The sequence below is a fragment of the Anomaloglossus baeobatrachus genome, unplaced genomic scaffold (assembly GCF_048569485.1).
Source record: "Anomaloglossus baeobatrachus isolate aAnoBae1 unplaced genomic scaffold, aAnoBae1.hap1 Scaffold_65, whole genome shotgun sequence".
NCBI classification, from domain to species: domain Eukaryota; kingdom Metazoa; phylum Chordata; class Amphibia; order Anura; family Aromobatidae; genus Anomaloglossus; species Anomaloglossus baeobatrachus.
Window position 1 is genome coordinate 430,499 of NW_027445019.1, and position 23,393 is coordinate 453,891.

At 48.7% G+C, this 23,393-nt stretch overlaps 1 protein-coding gene across 2 annotated transcripts in view; it reads left to right on the forward strand.

The window, feature by feature from the left end:
- LOC142286283 (uncharacterized) overlaps positions 1–23,393 on the forward strand; it is a 122,202-nt gene that overhangs the window by 92,934 nt on the left and 5,875 nt on the right. For both annotated transcript variants that reach the window (XM_075333342.1, XM_075333341.1), the window contains exon 6: positions 13,524–13,647. In XM_075333342.1, coding sequence (XP_075189457.1) covers positions 13,524–13,647 — 124 coding nt within the window. The remainder of the gene's footprint in view (positions 1–13,523; positions 13,648–23,393) is intronic.

Here is a 23,393-nt window from a genome sequence, read left to right on the forward strand (position 1 = left end):
GAGAGGAGACTGCTGGGAGATTATACAGTGTACACTGGAGGATTCTGGGGGATGAGAGGAGACTGCTGGGAGATTATACAGTGTACACTGGAGGATTCTGGGTGATGAGAGGAGACTGCTGGGAGATTATACAGTGTACACTGGAGGATTCTGGGTGATGAGAGGAGACTGCTGGGAGATTATACAGTGTACACTGGAGGATTCTGGGGGATGAGAGGAGACTGCTGGGAGATTTTACAGTGTACACTGGAGGATTCTGGGGGATGAAAGGAGACTGCTGGGAGATTATACAGTGTACACTGGAGGATTCTGGGGGATGAGAGAAGACTGCTGGGAGATTATACAGTGTACACTGGAGGATTCTGGGGGATGAGAGGAGACTGCTGGGAGATTATACAGTGTACACTGGAGGATTCTGGGAGATGAGGAGACTGCTGGCAGATTATACAGTGTACACTGGAGGATTCTGGGGGATGAGAGGAGACTGCTGGGAGATTATACGGTGTACACTGGAGGATTCTGGGGGATGAGAGGAGACTGCTGGGAGATTATACAGTGTACACCAGAGGATTCTGGGGGATGAGAGGAGACTGCTGGGAGATTATACAGTGTACACCGGAGGATTCTGGGGGATGAGAGGAGACTGCTGGGAGATTATACAGTGTACACTGGAGGATTCTGGGGGATGAGAGGAGACTGCTGGGAGATTATACAGTGTACACTGGAGGATTCTGGGGGATGAGGCGAGGAGACTGCTGGGAGATTATACATTGTACACTGGAGGATTCTGGAGGATGAGAGGAGACTGCTGGGAGATTATACTACAGTGTACACTGGAGGATTCTGGGGGATGAGAGGAGACTGCTGGGAGATTATACAGTGTACACTGGAGGATTCTGGGGGATGAGAGGAGACTGCTGGGAGATTATACAGTGTACACTGGAGGATTCTGGGGGATGAGGAGAGGAGACTGCTGGGAGATTATACAGTGTACACTGGAGGATTCTGGGTGATGAGAGGAGATTGCTGGGAGATTATACAGTGTACACCAGAGGATTCTGGGGGATGAGAGGAGACTGCTGGGAGATTATACAGTGTACACTGGAGGATTCTGGGGGATGAGAGGTGACTGCTGGGAGATTATACAGTGTACACTGGAGGATTCTGGGTGATGAGAGGTGACTGCTGGGAGATTATACAGTGTACACTGGAGGATTCTGGGGGATGAGAGGAGACTGCTGGGAGATTATACAGTGTACACTGGAGGATTGTGGGTGATGAGAGGAGATTGCTGGGAGATTATACAGTGTACACCAGAGGATTCTGGGGGATGAGAGGAGACTGCTGGGAGATTATACAGTGTACACTGGAGGATTCTGGGGGATGAGAGGTGACTGCTGGGAGATTATACAGTGTACACTGGAGGATTCTGGGTGATGAGAGGTGACTGCTGGGAGATTATACAGTGTACACTGGAGGATTCTGGGGGATGAGAGGAGACTGCTGGGAGATTATACAGTGTACACTGGAGGATTCTGGGGGATGAGAGGAGACTGCTGGGAGATTATACAGTGTACACTGGAGGATTCTGGGGGATGAGAGGTGACTGCTGGGAGATTATACAGTGTACACTGGAGGATTCTGGGGGATAAGAGGAGACTTCTGGGAGATTATACAGTGTACACTGGAGGATTCTGGGGGATGAGAGGAGAGGTGACTGCTGGGAGATTATACAGTGTACACTGGAGGATTCTGGGGGATAAGAGGAGACTGCTGGGAGATTATACAGTGTACACTGGAGGATTCTGGGGGATGAGAGGAGACTGCTGGGAGATTATACAGTGTACACCAGAGGATTCTGGGGGATGAGAGGAGACTGCTGGGAGATTATACAGTGTACACCAGAGGATTCTGGGGGATAAGAGGAGACTGCTGGGGGATTATACAGTGTACACCGGAGGATTCTGGGGGATGAGAGGAGACTGCTGGGGGATTATACAGTGTACACCGGAGGATTCTGGGGGATGAGAGGAGACTGCTGGGAGATTATACAGTGTACACCAGAGGATTCTGGGGGATGAGAGGAGACTGCTGGGGGATTATACAGTGTACACCGGAGGATTCTGGGGGATGAGAGGAGACTGCTGGGAGATTATACAGTGTACACTGGAGGATTCTGGGAGATGAGAGGAGACTGCTGGGAGATTATACAGTGTACACTGGAGGATTCTGGGGGATGAGAGGAGACTGCTGGGAGATTATACAGTGTACACTGGAGGATTCTGGGGGATGAGAGGAGACTGCTGGGAGATTATACAGTGTACACCAGAGGATTCTGGGGGATAAGAGGAGACTGCTGGGGGATTATACAGTGTACACCAGAGGATTCTGGGGGATGAGAGGTGACTGCTGGGAGATTATACAGTGTACACTGGAGGATTCTGGGGGATGAGAGGAGACTGCTGGGAGATTATACAGTGTACACCAGAGGATTCTGGGGGATAAGAGGAGACTGCTGGGAGATTATACAGTGTACACCGGAGGATTCTGGGAGATGAGAGGAGACTGCTGGGAGATTATACAGTGTACACTGGAGGATTCTGGGAGATGAGAGGAGGCTGCTGGGAGATTATACAGTGTACACTGGAGGATTCTGGGAGATGAGAGGAGACTGCTGGGAGATTATACAGTGTACACTGGAGGATTCTGGGTGATGAGAGGAGAGGAGACTGCTGGGAGATTATACAGTGTACACTGGAGGATTCTGGGAGATGAGAGGAGGCTGCTGGGAGATTATACAGTGTACACTGGAGGATTCTGGGAGATGAGAGGAGGCTGCTGGGAGATTATACAGTGTACACCGGAGGATTCTGGGAGATGAGAGGAGACTGCTGGGAGATTATACAGTGTACACTGGAGGATTCTGGGAGATGAGAGGAGGCTGCTGGGAGATTATACAGTGTACACTGGAGGATTCTGGGTGATGAGAGGAGAGGAGACTGCTGGGAGATTATACAGTGTACACCGGAGGATTCTGGGGGATGAGAGGAGACTGCTGGGAGATTATACAGTGTACACTGGAGGATTCTGGGGGATGAGAGGAGACTGCTGGGAGATTATACAGTGTACACTGGAGGATTCTGGGTGATGAGAGGAGAGGAGATTGCTGGGAGATTATACAGTGTACACCGGAGGATTCTGGGGGATGAGAGGAGACTGCTGGGAGATTATACAGTGTACACTGGAGGATTCTGGGGGATGAGAGGAGACTGCTGGGAGATTATACAGTGTACACTGGAGGATTCTGGGGGATGAGAGGAGACTGCTGGGAGATTATACAGTGTACACCGGAGGATTCTGGGGGATGAGAGGAGACTGCTGGGAGATTATACAGTGTACACTGGAGGATTCTGGGGGATGAGAGGAGACTGCTGGGAGATTATACAGTGTACACTGGAGGATTCTGGGGGATGAGAGGAGACTGCTGGGAGATTATACAGTGTACACCGGAGGATTCTGGGGGATGAGAGGAGACTGCTGGGAGATTATACAGTGTACACTGGAGGATTCTGGGGGATGAGAGGTGACTGCTGGGAGATTATACAGTGTACACCGGAGGATTCTGGGGGATGAGAGGAGACTGCTGGGAGATTATACAGTGTACACTGGAGGATTCTGGGTGATGAGAGGAGAGGAGACTGCTGGGAGATTATACAGTGTACACCGGAGGATTCTGGGGGATGAGAGGAGACTGTTGGGAGATTATACAGTGTACACCGGAGGATTCTGGGGGATGAGGAGACTGCTGGGAGATTATACAGTGTACACTGGAGGATTCTGGGGGATGAGAGGAGACTGTTGGGAGATTATACAGTGTACACTGGAGGATTCTGGGGGATGAGAGGAGACTGCTGGGAGATTATACAGTGTACACTGGAGGATTCTGGGGGATGAGAGGAGACTGCTGGTAGATTATACTACAGTGTACACTGGAGGATTCTGGGGGATGAGAGGTGGCTGCTGGGAGATTATACAGTGTACACTGGAGGATTCTGGGAGATGAGGAGACTGCTGGGAGATTATACAGTGTACACTGGAGGATTCTGGGGGATGAGAGGAGACTGCTGGGAGATTATACAGTGTACACTGGAGGATTCTGGGGGATGAGAGGAGACTGCTGGGAGATTATACAGTGTACACTGGAGGATTCTGGGGGATGAGAGGAGACTGCTGGGAGATTATACAGTGTACACTGGAGGATTCTGGGGGATGAGAGGAGACTGCTGGTAGATTATACTACAGTGTACACTGGAGGATTCTGGGGGATGAGAGGTGGCTGCTGGGAGATTATACAGTGTACACTGGAGGATTCTGGGTGATGAGAGGAGACTGCTGGGAGATTATACAGTGTACACTGGAGGATTCTGGGGGATGAGAGGAGACTGCTGGGAGATTATACAGTGTACACTGGAGGATTCTGGGGGATGAGAGGAGACTGCTGGGAGATTATACAGTGTACACTGGAGGATTCTGGGGGATGAGAGGAGACTGCTGGGAGATTATACAGTGTACACTGGAGGATTCTGGGGGATGAGAGGATACTGCTGGGGGATTATACAGTGTACACTGGAGGATTTTGGGTGATGAGAGGAGACTGCTGGGAGATTATACAGTGTACACTGGAGGATTCTGGGTGATGAGAGGAGACTGCTGGGAGATTATACAGTGTACACTGGAGGATTCTGGGGGATGAGAGGAGACTGCTGGGAGATTATACAGTGTACACTGGGGGATGAGAGGTGGCTGCTGGGAGATTATACAGTGTACACTGGAGGATTCTGGGGGATGAGTGGAGACTGCTGGGAGATTATACAGTGTACACTGGAGGATTCTGGGGGATGAGAGGTGGCTGCTGGGAGATTATACAGTGTACACTGGAGGATTCTGGGGGATAAGAGGAGACTGCTGGGAGTTTATACAGTGTACACTGGAGGATTCTGGGGGATGAGAGGAGACTGCTGGGAGATTATACAGTGTACACTGGAGGATTCTGGGGGATGAGAGGAGACTGCTGGGAGATTATACAGTGTACACTGGAGGATTCTGGGGGATGAGGAGAGGAGACTGCTGGGAGATTATACAGTGTACACTGGAGGATTCTGGGGGATGAGTGGAGACTGCTGGGAGATTATACAGTGTACACTGGAGGATTCTGGGGGATGAGAGGTGGCTGCTGGGAGATTATACAGTGTACACTGGAGGATTCTGGGGGATAAGAGGAGACTGCTGGGAGTTTATACAGTGTACACTGGAGGATTCTGGGGTATGAGAGGAGACTGCTGGGAGATTATACAGTGTACACTGGAGGATTCTGGGGGATGAGAGGAGACTGCTGGGGGATTATACAGTGTACACTGGAGGATTCTGGGGGATGAGCGGAGACTGCTGGGAGATTATACAGTGTACACCAGAGGATTCTGGGGGATGAGAGGAGACTGCTGGGAGATTATACAGTGTACACCAGAGGATTCTGGGGGATGAGAGGAGACTGCTGGGAGATAATACAGTGTACACTGGAGGATTCTGGGGGATGAGAGGAGACTGCTGGGAGATTATACAGTGTACACTGGAGGATTCTGGGGGATGAGAGGAGACTGCTGGGAGATTATACAGTGTACACTGGAGGATTCTGGGGGATGAGAGGAGACTGCTGGGAGATTATACAGTGTACACTGGAGGATTCTGAGGGATGAGAGGAGACTGCTGGGAGATTATACAGTGTACACTGGAGGATTCTGGGGGATGAGAGGAGACTGCTGGGAGATTATACAGTGTACACTGGAGGATTCTGGGGGATGAGAGGAGACTGCTGGGAGATTATACAGTGTACACCGGAGGATTCTGGATGATGAGGAGACTGCTGGGAGATTATACAGTGTACATTGGAGGATTTTGGGGGATGAGTGGAGACTGCTGGGGGATTATACAGGGTACACCGGAGGATTCTGGGGGATGAGAGGAGACTGCTGGGGGATTATACAGGGTACACCAGAGGATTCTGGGAGATGAGGAGACTGCTGGGAGATTATACAGTGTACACTGGAGGATTCTGGGAGATGAGGAGACTGCTGGGAGATTATACAGTGTACACTGGAGGATTCTGGGTGATGAGAGGAGACTGCTGGGAGATTATACAGTGTACACTGGAGGATTCTGGGGGATGAGAGGTGACTGCTGGGAGATTATACAGTGTACACTGGAGGATTCTGGGGGATGAGAGGAGACTGCTGGGAAATTATACAGTGTACACTGGAGGATTCTGGGGGATGAGAGGAGACTGCTGGGAAATTATACAGTGTACACTGGAGGATTCTGGGGGATGAGGAGAGGAGACTGCTGGGAGATTATACAGTGTACACTGGAGGATTCTGGGGGATGAGAGGCGACTGCTGGGAGATTATACAGTGTACACTGGAGGATTCTGGGGGATGAGAGGAGACTGCTGGGAGATTATACAGTGTACACCAGAGGATTCTGGGGGATGAGGCGAGGAGACTGCTGGGAGATTATACAGTGTACACTGGAGGATTCTGGGGGATGAGAGGAGACTGCTGGGAGATTATACAGTGTACACTGGAGGATTCTGGGTGATGAGAGGTGACTGCTGGGAGATTATACAGTGTACACTGGAGGATTCTGGGTGATGAGAGGAGACTGCTGGGAGATTATACAGTGTACACTGGAGGATTCTGGGTGATGAGAGGAGACTGCTGGGAGATTATACAGTGTACACTGGAGGATTCTGGGGGATGAGAGGAGACTGCTGGGAGATTATACAGTGTACACTGGAGGATTCTGGGTGATGAGAGGAGACTGCTGGGAGATTATACAGTGTACACTGGAGGATTCTGGGTGATGAGAGGAGACTGCTGGGAGATTATACAGTGTACACTGGAGGATTCTGGGGGATGAGAGGAGACTGCTGGGAGATTATACAGTGTACACTGGAGGATTCTGGGGGATGAAAGGAGACTGCTGGGAGATTATACAGTGTACACTGGAGGATTCTGGGGGATGAGAGAAGACTGCTGGGAGATTATACAGTGTACACTGGAGGATTCTGGGGGATGAGAGGAGACTGCTGGGAGATTATACAGTGTACACTGGAGGATTCTGGGAGATGAGGAGACTGCTGGCAGATTATACAGTGTACACTGGAGGATTCTGGGGGATGAGAGGAGACTGCTGGGAGATTATACGGTGTACACTGGAGGATTCTGGGGGATGAGAGGAGACTGCTGGGAGATTATACTACAGTGTACACTGGAGGATTCTGGGGGATGAGAGGAGACTGCTGGGAGATTATACAGTGTACACTGGAGGATTCTGGGGGATGAGAGGAGACTGCTGGTAGATTATACTACAGTGTACACTGGAGGATTCTGGGGGATGAGAGGTGGCTGCTGGGAGATTATACAGTGTACACTGGAGGATTCTGGGTGATGAGAGGAGACTGCTGGGAGATTATACAGTGTACACTGGAGGATTCTGGGGGATGAGAGGAGACTGCTGGGAGATTATACAGTGTACACTGGAGGATTCTGGGGGATGAGAGGAGACTGCTGGGAGATTATACAGTGTACACTGGAGGATTCTGGGGGATGAGAGGAGACTGCTGGGAGATTATACAGTGTACACTGGAGGATTCTGGGGGATGAGAGGATACTGCTGGGGGATTATACAGTGTACACTGGAGGATTTTGGGTGATGAGAGGAGACTGCTGGGAGATTATACAGTGTACACTGGAGGATTCTGGGTGATGAGAGGAGACTGCTGGGAGATTATACAGTGTACACTGGAGGATTCTGGGGGATGAGAGGAGACTGCTGGGAGATTATACAGTGTACACTGGAGGATTCTGGGGGATGAGGAGAGGAGACTGCTGGGAGATTATACAGTGTACACTGGAGGATTCTGGGGGATGAGTGGAGACTGCTGGGAGATTATACAGTGTACACTGGAGGATTCTGGGGGATGAGAGGTGGCTGCTGGGAGATTATACAGTGTACACTGGAGGATTCTGGGGGATGAGAGGAGGCTGCTGGTAGTTTATACAGTGTACACTGGAGGATTCTGGGGGATGAGAGGAGACTGCTGGGAGATTATACAGTGTACACTGGAGGATTCTGGGGGATGAGAGGAGACTGCTGGGGGATTATACAGTGTACACTGGAGGATTCTGGGGGATGAGCGGAGACTGCTGGGAGATTATACAGTGTACACCAGAGGATTCTGGGGGATGAGAGGAGACTGCTGGGAGATTATACAGTGTACACCAGAGGATTCTGGGGGATGAGAGGAGACTGCTGGGAGATAATACAGTGTACACTGGAGGATTCTGGGGGATGAGAGGAGACTGCTGGGAGATTATACAGTGTACACTGGAGGATTCTGGGGGATGAGAGGAGACTGCTGGGAGATTATACAGTGTACACTGGAGGATTCTGGGGGATGAGAGGAGACTGCTGGGAGATTATACAGTGTACACTGGAGGATTCTGAGGGATGAGAGGAGACTGCTGGGAGATTATACAGTGTACACTGGAGGATTCTGGGGGATGAGAGGAGACTGCTGGGAGATTATACAGTGTACACTGGAGGATTCTGGGGGATGAGAGGAGACTGCTGGGAGATTATACAGTGTACACCGGAGGATTCTGGATGATGAGGAGACTGCTGGGAGATTATACAGTGTACATTGGAGGATTTTGGGGGATGAGTGGAGACTGCTGGGGGATTATACAGGGTACACCGGAGGATTCTGGGGGATGAGAGGAGACTGCTGGGGGATTATACAGGGTACACCAGAGGATTCTGGGAGATGAGGAGACTGCTGGGAGATTATACAGTGTACACTGGAGGATTCTGGGAGATGAGGAGACTGCTGGGAGATTATACAGTGTACACTGGAGGATTCTGGGTGATGAGAGGAGACTGCTGGGAGATTATACAGTGTACACTGGAGGATTCTGGGGGATGAGAGGTGACTGCTGGGAGATTATACAGTGTACACTGGAGGATTCTGGGGGATGAGAGGAGACTGCTGGGAAATTATACAGTGTACACTGGAGGATTCTGGGGGATGAGAGGAGACTGCTGGGAAATTATACAGTGTACACTGGAGGATTCTGGGGGATGAGGAGAGGAGACTGCTGGGAGATTATACAGTGTACACTGGAGGATTCTGGGGGATGAGAGGCGACTGCTGGGAGATTATACAGTGTACACTGGAGGATTCTGGGGGATGAGAGGAGACTGCTGGGAGATTATACAGTGTACACCAGAGGATTCTGGGGGATGAGGCGAGGAGACTGCTGGGAGATTATACAGTGTACACTGGAGGATTCTGGGGGATGAGAGGAGACTGCTGGGAGATTATACAGTGTACACTGGAGGATTCTGGGTGATGAGAGGTGACTGCTGGGAGATTATACAGTGTACACTGGAGGATTCTGGGTGATGAGAGGAGACTGCTGGGAGATTATACAGTGTACACTGGAGGATTCTGGGTGATGAGAGGAGACTGCTGGGAGATTATACAGTGTACACTGGAGGATTCTGGGGGATGAGAGGAGACTGCTGGGAGATTATACAGTGTACACTGGAGGATTCTGGGTGATGAGAGGAGACTGCTGGGAGATTATACAGTGTACACTGGAGGATTCTGGGTGATGAGAGGAGACTGCTGGGAGATTATACAGTGTACACTGGAGGATTCTGGGGGATGAGAGGAGACTGCTGGGAGATTATACAGTGTACACTGGAGGATTCTGGGGGATGAAAGGAGACTGCTGGGAGATTATACAGTGTACACTGGAGGATTCTGGGGGATGAGAGAAGACTGCTGGGAGATTATACAGTGTACACTGGAGGATTCTGGGGGATGAGAGGAGACTGCTGGGAGATTATACAGTGTACACTGGAGGATTCTGGGAGATGAGGAGACTGCTGGCAGATTATACAGTGTACACTGGAGGATTCTGGGGGATGAGAGGAGACTGCTGGGAGATTATACGGTGTACACTGGAGGATTCTGGGGGATGAGAGGAGACTGCTGGGAGATTATACTACAGTGTACACTGGAGGATTCTGGGGGATGAGAGGAGACTGCTGGGAGATTATACAGTGTACACTGGAGGATTCTGGGGGATGAGAGGAGACTGCTGGTAGATTATACTACAGTGTACACTGGAGGATTCTGGGGGATGAGAGGTGGCTGCTGGGAGATTATACAGTGTACACTGGAGGATTCTGGGTGATGAGAGGAGACTGCTGGGAGATTATACAGTGTACACTGGAGGATTCTGGGGGATGAGAGGAGACTGCTGGGAGATTATACAGTGTACACTGGAGGATTCTGGGGGATGAGAGGAGACTGCTGGGAGATTATACAGTGTACACTGGAGGATTCTGGGGGATGAGAGGATACTGCTGGGGGATTATACAGTGTACACTGGAGGATTTTGGGTGATGAGAGGAGACTGCTGGGAGATTATACAGTGTACACTGGAGGATTCTGGGTGATGAGAGGAGACTGCTGGGAGATTATACAGTGTACACTGGAGGATTCTGGGGGATGAGAGGAGACTGCTGGGAGATTATACAGTGTACACTGGAGGATTCTGGGGGATGAGTGGAGACTGCTGGGAGATTATACAGTGTACACTGGAGGATTCTGGGGGATGAGAGGTGGCTGCTGGGAGATTATACAGTGTACACTGGAGGATTCTGGGGGATAAGAGGAGACTGCTGGGAGTTTATACAGTGTACACTGGAGGATTCTGGGGGATGAGAGGAGACTGCTGGGAGATTATACAGTGTACACTGGAGGATTCTGGGGGATGAGAGGAGACTGCTGGGAGATTATACAGTGTACACTGGAGGATTCTGGGGGATGAGGAGAGGAGACTGCTGGGAGATTATACAGTGTACACTGGAGGATTCTGGGGGATGAGTGGAGACTGCTGGGAGATTATACAGTGTACACTGGAGGATTCTGGGGGATGAGAGGAGACTGCTGGGAGATTATACAGTGTACACTGGAGGATTCTGGGGGATGAGAGGATACTGCTGGGGGATTATACAGTGTACACTGGAGGATTCTGGGTGATGAGAGGAGACTGCTGGGAGATTATACAGTGTACACTGGAGGATTCTGGGGGATGAGAGGAGACTGCTGGGAGATTATACAGTGTACACTGGAGGATTCTGGGTGATGAGGAGACTGCTGGGAGATTATACAGTGTACACTGGAGGATTCTGGGGGATGAGAGGAGACTGCTGGGAGATTATACAGTGTACACTGGAGGATTCTGGGTGATGAGAGGAGACTGCTGGGAGATTATACAGTGTACACTGGAGGATTCTGGGGGATGAGAGGTGGCTGCTGGGAGATTATACAGTGTACACTGGAGGATTCTGGGGGATGAGTGGAGACTGCTGGGAGATTATACAGTGTACACTGGAGGATTCTGGGGGAAGAGAGGAGACTGCTGGGAGATTATACAGTGTACACCAGAGGATTCTGGGGGATGAGAGGAGACTGCTGGGAGATTATACAGTGTACACTGGAGGATTCTGGGGGATGAGTGGAGACTGCTGGGAGATTATACAGTGTACACCGGAGGATTCTGGGGGATGAGAGGAGACTGCTGGGAGATTATACAGTGTACACCAGAGGATTCTGGGGGATGAGAGGTGACTGCTGGGAGATTATACAGTGTACACTGGAGGATTCTGGGGGATGAGAGGAGACTGCTGGGAGATTATACAGTGTACACTGGAGGATTCTGGGGGATGAGAGGAGACTGCTGGGAGATTATACTACAGTGTACACTGGAGGATTCTGGGGGATGAGAGGTGGCTGCTGGGAGATTATACAGTGTACACTGGAGGATTCTGGGTGATGAGAGGAGACTGCTGGGAGATTATACAGTGTACACTGGAGGATTCTGGGGGATGAGAGGAGACTGCTGGGAGATTATACAGTGTACACTTTAGGATTCTGGGGGATGAGAGGATACTGCTGGGAGATTATACAGTGTACACTGGAGGATTCTGGGGGATGAGAGGAGACTGCTGGGGGATTATACAGTGTACACCAGAGGATTCTGGGGGATGAGAGGAGACTGCTGGGGGATTATACAGTGTACACCAGAGGATTCTGGGGGATGAGAGGAGACTGCTGGGGGATTATACAGTGTACACTGGAGGATTTTGGGTGATGAGAGGAGACTGCTGGGAGATTATACAGTGTACACTGGAGGATTCTGGGGGATGAGAGGTGGCTGCTGGGAGATTATACAGTGTACACTGGAGGATTCTGGGGGATGAGTGGAGACTGCTGGGAGATTATACAGTGTACACTGGAGGATTCTGGGGGATGAGAGGAGACTGCTGGGAGATTATACAGTGTACACTGGAGGATTCTGGGGGATGAGAGGAGACTGCTGGGAGATTATACAGTGTACACTGGAGGATTCTGGGGGATGAGAGGAGTCTGCTGGGAGATTATACAGTGTACACCGGAGGATTCTGGGGGATGAGAGGAGACTGCTGGGAGATTATACAGTGTACACTGGAGGATTCTGGGGGATGAGAGGATACTGCTGGGGGATTATACAGTGTACACTGGAGGATTCTGGGTGATGAGAGGAGACTGCTGGGAGATTATACAGTGTACACTGGAGGATTCTGGGGGATGAGAGGAGACTGCTGGGAGATTATACAGTGTACACTGGAGGATTCTGGGGGATGAGAGGAGACTGCTGGGAGATTATACAGTGTACACTGGAGGATTCTGGGGGATGAGAGGTGGGTGCTGGGAGATTATACAGTGTACACTGGAGGATTCTGGGGGATGAGTGGAGACTGCTGGGAGATTATACAGTGTACACTGGAGGATTCTGGGGGATGAGAAGTGGCTGCTGGGAGATTATACAGTGTACACTGGAGGATTCTGGGGGATGAGTGGAGACTGCTGGGAGATTATACAGTGTACACTGGAGGATTCTGGGGGATGAGAGGAGACTGCTGGGAGATTATACAGTGTACACTGGAGGATTCTGGGGGATGAGAGGAGACTGCTGGGAGATTATACAGTGTACACTGGAGGATTCTGGGGGATGAGAGGTGGCTGCTGGGAGATTATACAGTGTACACTGGAGGATTCTGGGGGATGAGTGGAGACTGCTGGGAGATTATACAGTGTACACTGGAGGATTCTGGGGGATGAGAAGTGGCTGCTGGGAGATTATACAGTGTACACTGGAGGATTCTGGGGGATGAGAGGAGACTGCTGGGAGATTATACAGTGTACACTGGAGGATTCTGGCGGATGAGGAGACTGCTGGGAGATTATACAGTGTACACCGGAGGATTCTGGGGGATGAGAGGAGACTGCTGGGAGATTATACAGTGTACACTGGAGGATTCTGGGTGATGTCGGTCTCGTTGGTTGTCAGGTTCCTCTCCGGTGTCAGGACGTCGCTGTGTATTTCTCCCTGGAGCAGTGGGAGTATATAGAAGGACACCGGGATCTGTACTCGGATGTTGTGGTGGAGGAGCGCCGGCTGTCTGTATCACCAGGTTAGTGGAAGCCTTTGTTTTCTGTGGTCGGCATTAGCAGATGTCATTGAGAACGTCATCGTTTTTGGTACCTGAGCCTCATCTCAGTTACCTGCCTCCAGTGGAGCTCTCCTGGGGAGGGAGGTGGGAGCAGCTGGTACCTGGTAATAGTGGATCATGGCCCGGAGCCAGGGTTCAGTTCTGGGAGATTCAGCGTGCTGTAAGTACTGTATCATTTCTCCAAATGGAGTTCTCCTCCTCACAAGAGCTCTGCCATTCCTATGACCACACGTCTAGTAACTTTCTTTAGTTTTTCCTTTTTATTGTTATGTCTTGTCCCCTTTGTAACTTCTCTTGTATATTTTTAGAATCACTGCCTAATTGTTGGATTAAATATATAACATTTAATAGTTTTGTTCCTCTTGCTCTATAAACGCATTCCTGAAGCCTTGTGAAGCCAGACGTTACCAGTAACGGGCGTCCAATCTGTCTGTATAAACGATTGATGGTGGTAGCTAGTTTTTCTTGGGTTACTGCGGAGCTGGACAGGGAGCGGACCGAAGTATGTATGCATATATATATCGACACGGGTGTTGGAATCAAGTGTGTATATAATATACAGTTAGGTCCAGAAATATTTGGACAGTGACACAAGTTTTGTTATTTTAGCTGTTTACAAAAACATGTTCAGAAATACAATTCTATATATAATATGGGCTGAAAGTGCACACTCCCAGCTGCAATATGAGAGTTTTCACATCCAAATCGGAGAAAGGGTTTAGGAATCATAGCGCTGTAATGCATAGCCTCCTCTTTTACAAGGGACCAAAAGTAATTGGACAAGGGACTCTAAGGGCTGCAATTAACTCTGAAGGTGTCTCCCTCATTATCCTGTAATCAATGAAGTAGTTAAAAGGTCTGGGGTTGATTACAGGTGTGTGGTTTTGCATTTGGAAGCTGTTGCTGTGACCAGACAACATGCGGTCTAAGGAACTCTCAATTGAGGTGAAGCAGAACATCCTGAGGCTGAAAAAAAAAGAAAAAATCCATCAGAGAGATAGCAGACATGCTTGGAGTAGCAAAATCAACAGTCGGGTACATTCTGAGAAAAAAGGAATTGACTGGTGAGTTTGGGAACTCAAAAAGGCCTGGGCGTCCACGGATGACAACAGTGGTGGATGATCGCCGCATACTTTCTTTGGTGAAGAAGAACCCGTTCACAACATCAACTGAAGTCCAGAACACTCTCAGTGAAGTAGGTGTATCTGTCTCTAAGTCAACAGTAAAGAGAAGACTCCATGAAAGTAAATACAAAGGGTTCACATCTAGATGCAAACCATTCATCAATTCCAAAAATAGACAGGCCAGAGTTAAATTTGCTGAAAAACACCTCATGAAGCCAGCTCAGTTCTGGAAAAGTATTCTATGGACAGATGAGACCAAGATCAACCTGTACCAGAATGATGGGAAGAAAAAAATTTGGAGAATAAAAGGAACGGCACATGATCCAAGGCACACCACATCCTCTGTAAAACATGGTGGAGGCAACGTGATTGCATGGGCATGCATGGCTTTCAATGGCACTGGGTCACTTGTGTTTATTGATGACATAACAGCAGACAAGAGTAGCCGGATGAATTCTGAAGTGTACCGGGATATACTTTCAGCCCAGATTCAGCCAAATGCCGCAAAGTTGATCAGACGGCGCTTCATAGTACAGATGGACAATGACCCCAAGCATACAGCCAAAGCTACCCAGGAGTTCATGAGTGCAAAAAAGTGGAACATTCTGCAATGGCCAAGTCAATCACCAGATCTTAACCCAATTGAGCATGCATTTCACTTGCTCAAATCCAGACTTAAGACGGAAAGACCCACAAACAAGCAAGACCTGAAGGCTGCGGCTGTAAAGGCCTGGCAAAGCATTAAGAAGGAGGAAACCCAGCGTTTGGTGATGTCCATGGGTTCCAGACTTAAGGCAGTGATTGCCTCCAAAGGATTCGCAACAAAATATTGAAAATAAAAATATTTTGTTTGGGTTTGGTTTATTTGTCCAATTACTTTTGACCTCCTAAAATGTAGAGTGTTTGTAAAGAAATGTGACAATTCCTACAATTTCTATCAGATATTTTTGTTCAAACCTTCAAATTAAACGTTACAATCTGCACTTGAATTCTGTTGTAGAGGTTTCATTTCAAATCCAATGTGGTGGCATGCAGAGCCCAACTCGCCAAAATTGTGTCACTGTCCAAATATTTCTGGACCTAACTGTATACTAACTTAGAAAGGATCCAATAATTAGAAGCGAAACCCGCCATCGCTTCATCCATTAATCTTCAGTAAATTGTGTGATCGTCCTGACCATTGTTGGCCACGATGGTGCGATCTTTCCCAATCTCCATGACAATTGGAGGCAGTGAAGTGCTCTTCATGACAGTTATAATTTAATTACACCAATGAGGCAATACCAGAGATCTTTCTCTAGGGACGTGCACTTCTTCACCTATATAACACTGACCAATCATAAGCAGGCAGCATCACACAGGAGAAAAGAAAATGCCCTCAAAATAGCCTAGATCAGATTTCTCCGTGTCAGACATGTATTGACTGACAGTCTGTTCTCCTCATTGGTCTCTCTGCAGAGACTGTAAGTGCTAGAAGTAGAGATTGCTTACACTTTTCAGCTTCCATCTCCTGGCGCTCAGTGTAAATGGCACTTTACACACAGCGACATCGCTAGCGATGTGGCTGGTGAAAGCACCCGCCCCCGTCGGTTATGCGTCACGGGCAAATCGCTGCCCGTGGCACACAACATCGCTAGGAACGGTCACACATACCTGCCTAGCGATGTCGCTGTGGCCGGCAAACCGCCTCCTTTCTAAGGGGGCGGTTCGTTCGACTTCACTAAGCGGCCGCCCAATAGAAGCGGAGGGGCGGAGATGAGCGGGCCGAACATCCCGCCCACCTCCTTCCTTCCTCATTGCGGGCGGCTGCAAGTACGGTGATGCTCCTCGTTCCTGCGGTGTCACACATAGCGATGTGCGCTGCCGCAGGAACGACGAACAACCTGCGTCCTGCAACAGCAACTATAATTGGGATTAGAACGACGTGTCAACGATCAACGATAAGGTAAGTAATTTTGATCGTTAACGGTCGTTCGTGTGTTTCACACACGACGACGTCAGATGTGCGTCACGAATTCCGTGACTCCAACGACATCTCGTTAGCGACGTCGTTGCGTGTAAAGCTGCCTTAAGGGAAGCGCAGTATAATACTGTGTGATGAACTCTTAGCTACCCGTACCCACTATGATGTCCCCTGTATACTGTGTCCCCACAGATTCTTACAGTGATAGGCCTGCATATCATACATTGTGGAGAGGAGCAATGTGGGGTTGATATTTTTTGCAGGAAGCACAGTGAGGTGCAGCAGGGGGTTACCCACAGGAAAATTGCCAATTGCAGCATCATGAAGTTTCAGATCTATGATATTTGAGGGTCAAGGTGAGGATGTTCACATGATAGGTGATCAACTTGTGACTTAAAGTTGACCTAGTGCAAAAATGCTGAAGATTTTTGGTTTGTAGCAGTCTGTAATTATCAGCAATAGATAGATAGTCTGCTGTCATCTCACTGATTCTGCCGTACTCCTCCCTCCAGCCCAAAACAGCAGCACATGCAGAACCAGCAGCAGTGTGATCCAGAGGAGCAATCGCTACTATCTCCACTCACAAAAGTATCACTATTATCTGTGGAGATACATGGGACTGCAGCTCACAGATAATACATTATCATGTCAGTGGGAGCCCACCAAAAGCAGGGTAGGGTGCTGCTGGCAGAAATAGTTGGTCCTACATCTCCACCCAGCACCCCCTACATCTCTACCCTCATCTCTGTCTATCACCACAAAGCTGTACAGGGAGAAAAGAAGAGGGCCGAGGACTGAACCTTGAGGGACCCCAACAGTGAGAGGAAGCGGAGAAGATGTGGAGCCAGCAAATGGTACACTGAATGAGTGGCCAGAAATATAGAAAGAAAACCAGGACAGTACAGTGTCCTTTCGCCGGTTGAATGGAGCATAGAAAGAAGGAGATGGTGGTCAACGGTGTCGAAGGCGGCAGAGAGGTCAAGAAGGATAACCAGAGAGTGGTCATTATTACGTTTTGCTGTCAATAGCTCATTGGCTACATTGACAAGGGCAATTTCTGTTGAGTGTAAGGGACAGAAGCCGGACTGTAAAGGATCTAGAAGAGCGTGAGAGGAGAGGTAACGGGTGAGGCGAGAATAGACCAGGCGCTCCAAGAGTTTGGAGATGAAGGGGAGATTGGAGACTGGTCTGTAGTTGTTTTTGCAAGGTGGGTCACGTGTAATGATAGTGTGTTTGAGGGAGGAGGAGAAGATGCCAGAAGAGACAGAGATTGAAGATTTTAGTTTGGTGAGTAGTGATAAGAGGAGAGAGGGGCTGGAGTAGGTGTGAGGGGAAGGGATCAGTAGGGCAAGTGGTAGCATGAGAATAGAGGAGCCTGGAGACTTCTTCCTCTGCAACTGGGTCAAATGTGGAAAGTGAGCTGGATGGGATGTGGGGAGGGATGGGAATCACGACGCTTGGTGGATGGGAGCTGATCTCTTAGCGGATGTTTTCTATTTTCTCTGTTAAATAGGAGGCCAGGTCATCAGCATGAAGGTCTGTGATAGGGGTCTGTGCTTTGGGACTGAGGAGGGAGTGAAAGGTGTCAAAGAGCTTTTTTGAATTGTTGAGGATATCAGGGTGGTTAAGTAGGTCTGTTTGGCGAGGTAAAGGGCAGAGTTGTAGGTTCTTAACATGAATGTGTAATGGATGAAGTTTTCTGGTGTTGCGGTTAGACACAGAAGATTAGAGAGTCTCACAGGCGGTCAAGGGAGCTTCACAACAACAAAACAGCTTTCATTGCAGGTGTGACACCACCTGAGCAGATCTCCAGTCCAGAACTGGTTCATGTTTCCAAAGCCACGGTATGCCCAGCAACAGCGGATGCGGCATGAAAGGCTATCTCCGTATGCAGCATTCCCACACGTAGGACAACTATTTTGATGACGAACTGGATGGCCTCGGGCAGAGGCCTTTTGTCCACCGATCGCACAGTAATTGGAGTTTGCAGCTGACTAACAGGAATCCAGTACTGATCCACTATAGTCTGTTGTATGAAATTCCCGTCAGCTCCAGAATCCAGAAGGGCCAGTTCAGAGAAGCTGGAGTCGTTACTGGTTACAGACACAGTCATATATAGAGGTGAAGAGGATTTGCAATCACATAGGGTAGCCTCTCATACTGACCTCAGGCTGGAAAGTTTCCCAGCTTCTTGGGAAGAAGCGTATAAGATGTGCGGATTTTCCGTTCCGCAGTAGTAGCACCCCTTAGTAGTGCAGCAGATCTCCTGGCAGCAGCGGGCTGGATGCACTTGATCATTCTCCATTAGCTATGCGACTGCTTGTACGAGGAAGCGTGGACCTCAGGACAGAGGATACTGGGTGCAATGGCCTCCTCTCAAGCGCGTTCCTGAAAGCACAGTTCCATCTGAACAGCTAAACTAATCAGGTTGTCCAGAGAGAAGGGTAAAGTACTGTCAGCCAACGCGTCCTTGATTTTACCAGATAGGCCTCGCCAGAATGCTCTGACCAATGGCTTATTGGTCCACTGCAGCTCAACCGATAAGGTGCGGAATCTTATGGCGTGTTTGCCTCCGGTGAGATCCCTTTAGTTGCAGGTCAAACAGTGCTTCAGTAGCAGATGCGATACGGCCAGGTTCATCAAAACCCTTCTGGAAGGCCTCCAGGAAGAGAGGCAGGTTGGTGACAAGTGGATCAAGCCTCTCCAGAAATAGATTGATCCAGTCCAGAGCTTCGCCCTCTATGTGAGAAGCCAGGAAGGCCACTTTGACGGCATCTGTGGGATACTGCTGCGGCAGAAGATGCAAGTGAAACTGGCACTGATTGAGAAACCTATAAAGCTTCAGATCCCCCTCAGCACCGTGGAGGTCTGTTGAGACAAGGGGGCAGACTGCCGGCAGGGAGAGAAGCCGGCACTGAAGGTGCCAAGACTGAAAGCGTAGAGGCTTAGCTGGTAGGATTCTGAAAGGCTGTCAACCGTTCAGTCACAGAGGCAAGATACTCCCGACAATGTGTACCTTCCTGAAGAGAGAGCTCTTCTTGAAGATTGGTAAGCACAGCGTTGGTGCTTGCATGATGTGCCAGCTGCAGGGAGCTCAGTTGAATGTCCATAACCTGCAGAATGGTTATGAGTTGGTGTTGTTCCTCCCGTACATGAGCAAATTCTCGCTGAGCTGAGAACATAGGGGCAGTGGTGTTCATGACCTGGGCAAACTGTTATGCTTGTCGGACAAGCAGGGATTTAGCAAATGCACTGGGCTACAGCAAACAGAAAACCCAGAGGGGTTTGACTACAGAACCGCACCTGGTGATCACCAGAGCCTCTGATGGTGAGGGTGTTACACTGCAGGTGTGAGACCGGGTGCTACTTGGGAAGACTGGTGCTGCAATGGCTGGTCCCAGGGGTATGGGAGCAATAGTTACTGGACATAGATGGCAGCAGGTGTTGACCAGGATAGATAGATAGGGCAGCAGCTGGTGAGAACACTTCACAGCAGCTGGTATCGTGGTTGGTGGCCGGTGAAGCAGCAGAGGCAGGTTAGGGATGTCAGCAGCAGTATACTGAAAAACAAATAGCAGCAGCGGAATCTAGGACAGTAGTACAGCAGCAGTACAGTGCTAGGGGACCTAAGAACTAGCAATCAGGGCTGTGGAGTCGGTAAGCCAAACCTTCGACTCAGACTCCTCAATTTCTCTTGCACCGACTCCGACTCCTACATATATTGCTTATAGTTAGGTGAAAAATTATTGTAATACATGAACATGTGTATGTGACCAGCAGACATTTAATAATGTTGATGATACAATAATCAAGATATTTTTATAGAACATAAAATATATTTATTGGAATACAACTTTAGAACACAAAAAACTGTAATAAATTGTAAATATGTAATACACTATGTAATATACAGTAGATTACATATATATCTTGTGTATGTGTATATATATATATATATATATATATATATATATATATATATATATATATATATATATATATAGTGTATTACATATTTGCAATTAATTAGTTTTTTGTGTTCTAAAGTTGTATTCCAATAAATATACTCTATGTTCTATCTAAATATCTTGATTATTGTATCATAAAAATTATTAAATGTCTGATGTTCACATTGTACAATACATTTTTCACTTAAATATCAGCATTATACTAAATGTTATTATTTAGTAAAATATTTAGCACATTCTGCATTGCACTACTGTCCCCAATTTATTATATATTTTAGGAGTCGGAGTCGGTGCATTTTATACCGACTCAGACTCCATCAAAATGAGCTCCGACTCCGACTCCACAGCCCTGCTAGCAATGTATTAGACTCAGAAGGAAGTACCTTTAAATAGCTGCAGCCTCTCAGCTGACCCAACAGGCACTTCCGGGTTAAGGGTATGCTGGCCCTTTAAGAAAGGGGCATGGCTGCACGCAAATCCCTAAGGCAGAAGCAGGAAGCCTGCGATGAATACACAGCCTTCGGGAGACAGCAGCATGAGACGGGAACAGAGCGACCACCGCAGAAGGGCGAGATGAGTGAGAGGGCTCATGTATTCACTGGGGGAGGGGGGCAGGACAATGCTGGGACACCCGTGTGGGATTTAAGATAAATTTCAACATTTCTCATACATTACACAGAAGCATAACATAGCGTACAGGAAAGTTTACAATACACAGCTATACTACACAAACACTGCTGCTAATAATATGTCCAACAACAAAACACAACAGACCACGATAACGGACGGTATGTGGGAAAGAAGGAATAGCAAGGGGGAAATTATAGGCCTGTAGCTTTATTGAAGGGCAAAAAACATGGAAGGGGAGAGTGGGAAGAAGGGTTCAATCCCAGTCATCGAAATCCAGAGAGTCCAGATTTAGTTGTCTCTCATCAGGCTGTGGATTAACTTGTGTCAGTCATGGATTTTTATGCTTTTCTACCACAATATCTCCTTAAACCCAACAAGAGATCTGGAGTGTAGTGTCAGATTCTGCTGTGTGAACATGGTAAGATGCCGCCCTCACACTGTGATTTCTGAGCTAAATCCCGTGTGACAGTACCCCTCCCTCTACGAGGTCTCTCTGGATATGACTGCTATGAAATGCCCTAACCAGGTGCTCCTTATGGATATCTGAAGCTAGCACCCAAGTTCTTTCCTCAGGATCTGTAGAACCAGGTACTGTACTGAACAATGAACAACCCGAGAATCAATCATTCTCGACACCTCAAACTCCAATGAACCATCAACCAGTACCAGGGGTGGAGGGGTGGGAAGGGGAATTCCCAAACCCCCAAATTTCTGCAACAGGGTACCATTCACTCTCACTTGAGCCGATGGCAAGAAATAAAGGGCAGAAATCCGACACATCACCTCCCGAAGGCCTATACTCAAAGCCTGGAGCATGAATTTCCACTGCCCTAGCATAGATAAATAGATCTATAAAAAGTATTTCTAAAGATGTTTTATCATATGCTAATGAACGAGGGCAGTAGCCCCAGGGTCGTTGCTTCCCTGGCTAGTCACCCCAATTAGCATGTTAGTACACCGCTGTAGGGGTGCTAACATGCTAATGAATGTGCAGCGTCAAAGGATGATGTCACTCACCTCTCCGCTGCCATCGCGTCCAATGCTGGATTTCGGCTCAGTGTGCATGACCCCAGAGTTTGGGTCATGCGCACTACTTCAGTTTGAAGCCAGAATGCATACACCCGGCTTCATAGTGTGCATGACCCAAACTCCGGGGTCATGTGCACCGAGCCAAAATCCCCCGTCGTGCAGCGGAGAGGTGAGATCATCCTTTGACGCTGAACATTCATTAGCATGTTAGTACGCCCCTGTGGGTGTGCGAACATGCTAATTGGGGTGACTAGCAAGGGAAGCAACGCCCTTGGGGCTACTGCCCTCGCTCATTAGCATAATATAAAACATCTTTAGAAATAGTTTTTCTAAAGATCTCTATCTATGCTAGTGTATACAGGGACTGTTAGGCAGGGATTATAAATATGCATCCAGAACTGCTCGTGGTCCGGGGGTTATTGCACCCTACAGGTTCCCTTTAAAGGAGCAAAACTTTAAGCCATTCATTTGGAATTATAACATCAAGCAACTGGACACAAATATCAGCCGACCACCACGCGAGGGAGGGGAAGAGTAGAGAAAGAGATAGCCAAAACATGGGTATAAACCCTCCTATCCATGTGCATAGTTATCGTGGAAGCCAACTGTGAGGGAAATCCTGAGATATGATGGCCCTACACATACACCCCCTCCCTGCACACACAGAGATTCCCCTCAGATCACTCAGCATTTGGGAAGGTGTCAAATTCAATTACACTGCCAAGCCAGAGGAAGACCCCCTGGGAGGATATGTCCATTCATCAAGGGAGTGGGTGGGAAACAGGAAAACCTTGAAGCTTCAAAGGGATCCAGGACCCTCTTTCCCAGCAGGAGTTCATATTCCTGACTCTGTAACGTCATACACAGTTATGATATTACCGTGCGTCTGAGCCATACACCCACTACATCGTTAAAATTGGGACTCCAAGCTGCATCTCTGCATACCCTCAAATCCTTTGTCACTCCCTGGGGCGGCGAGATACAGGGAACTCC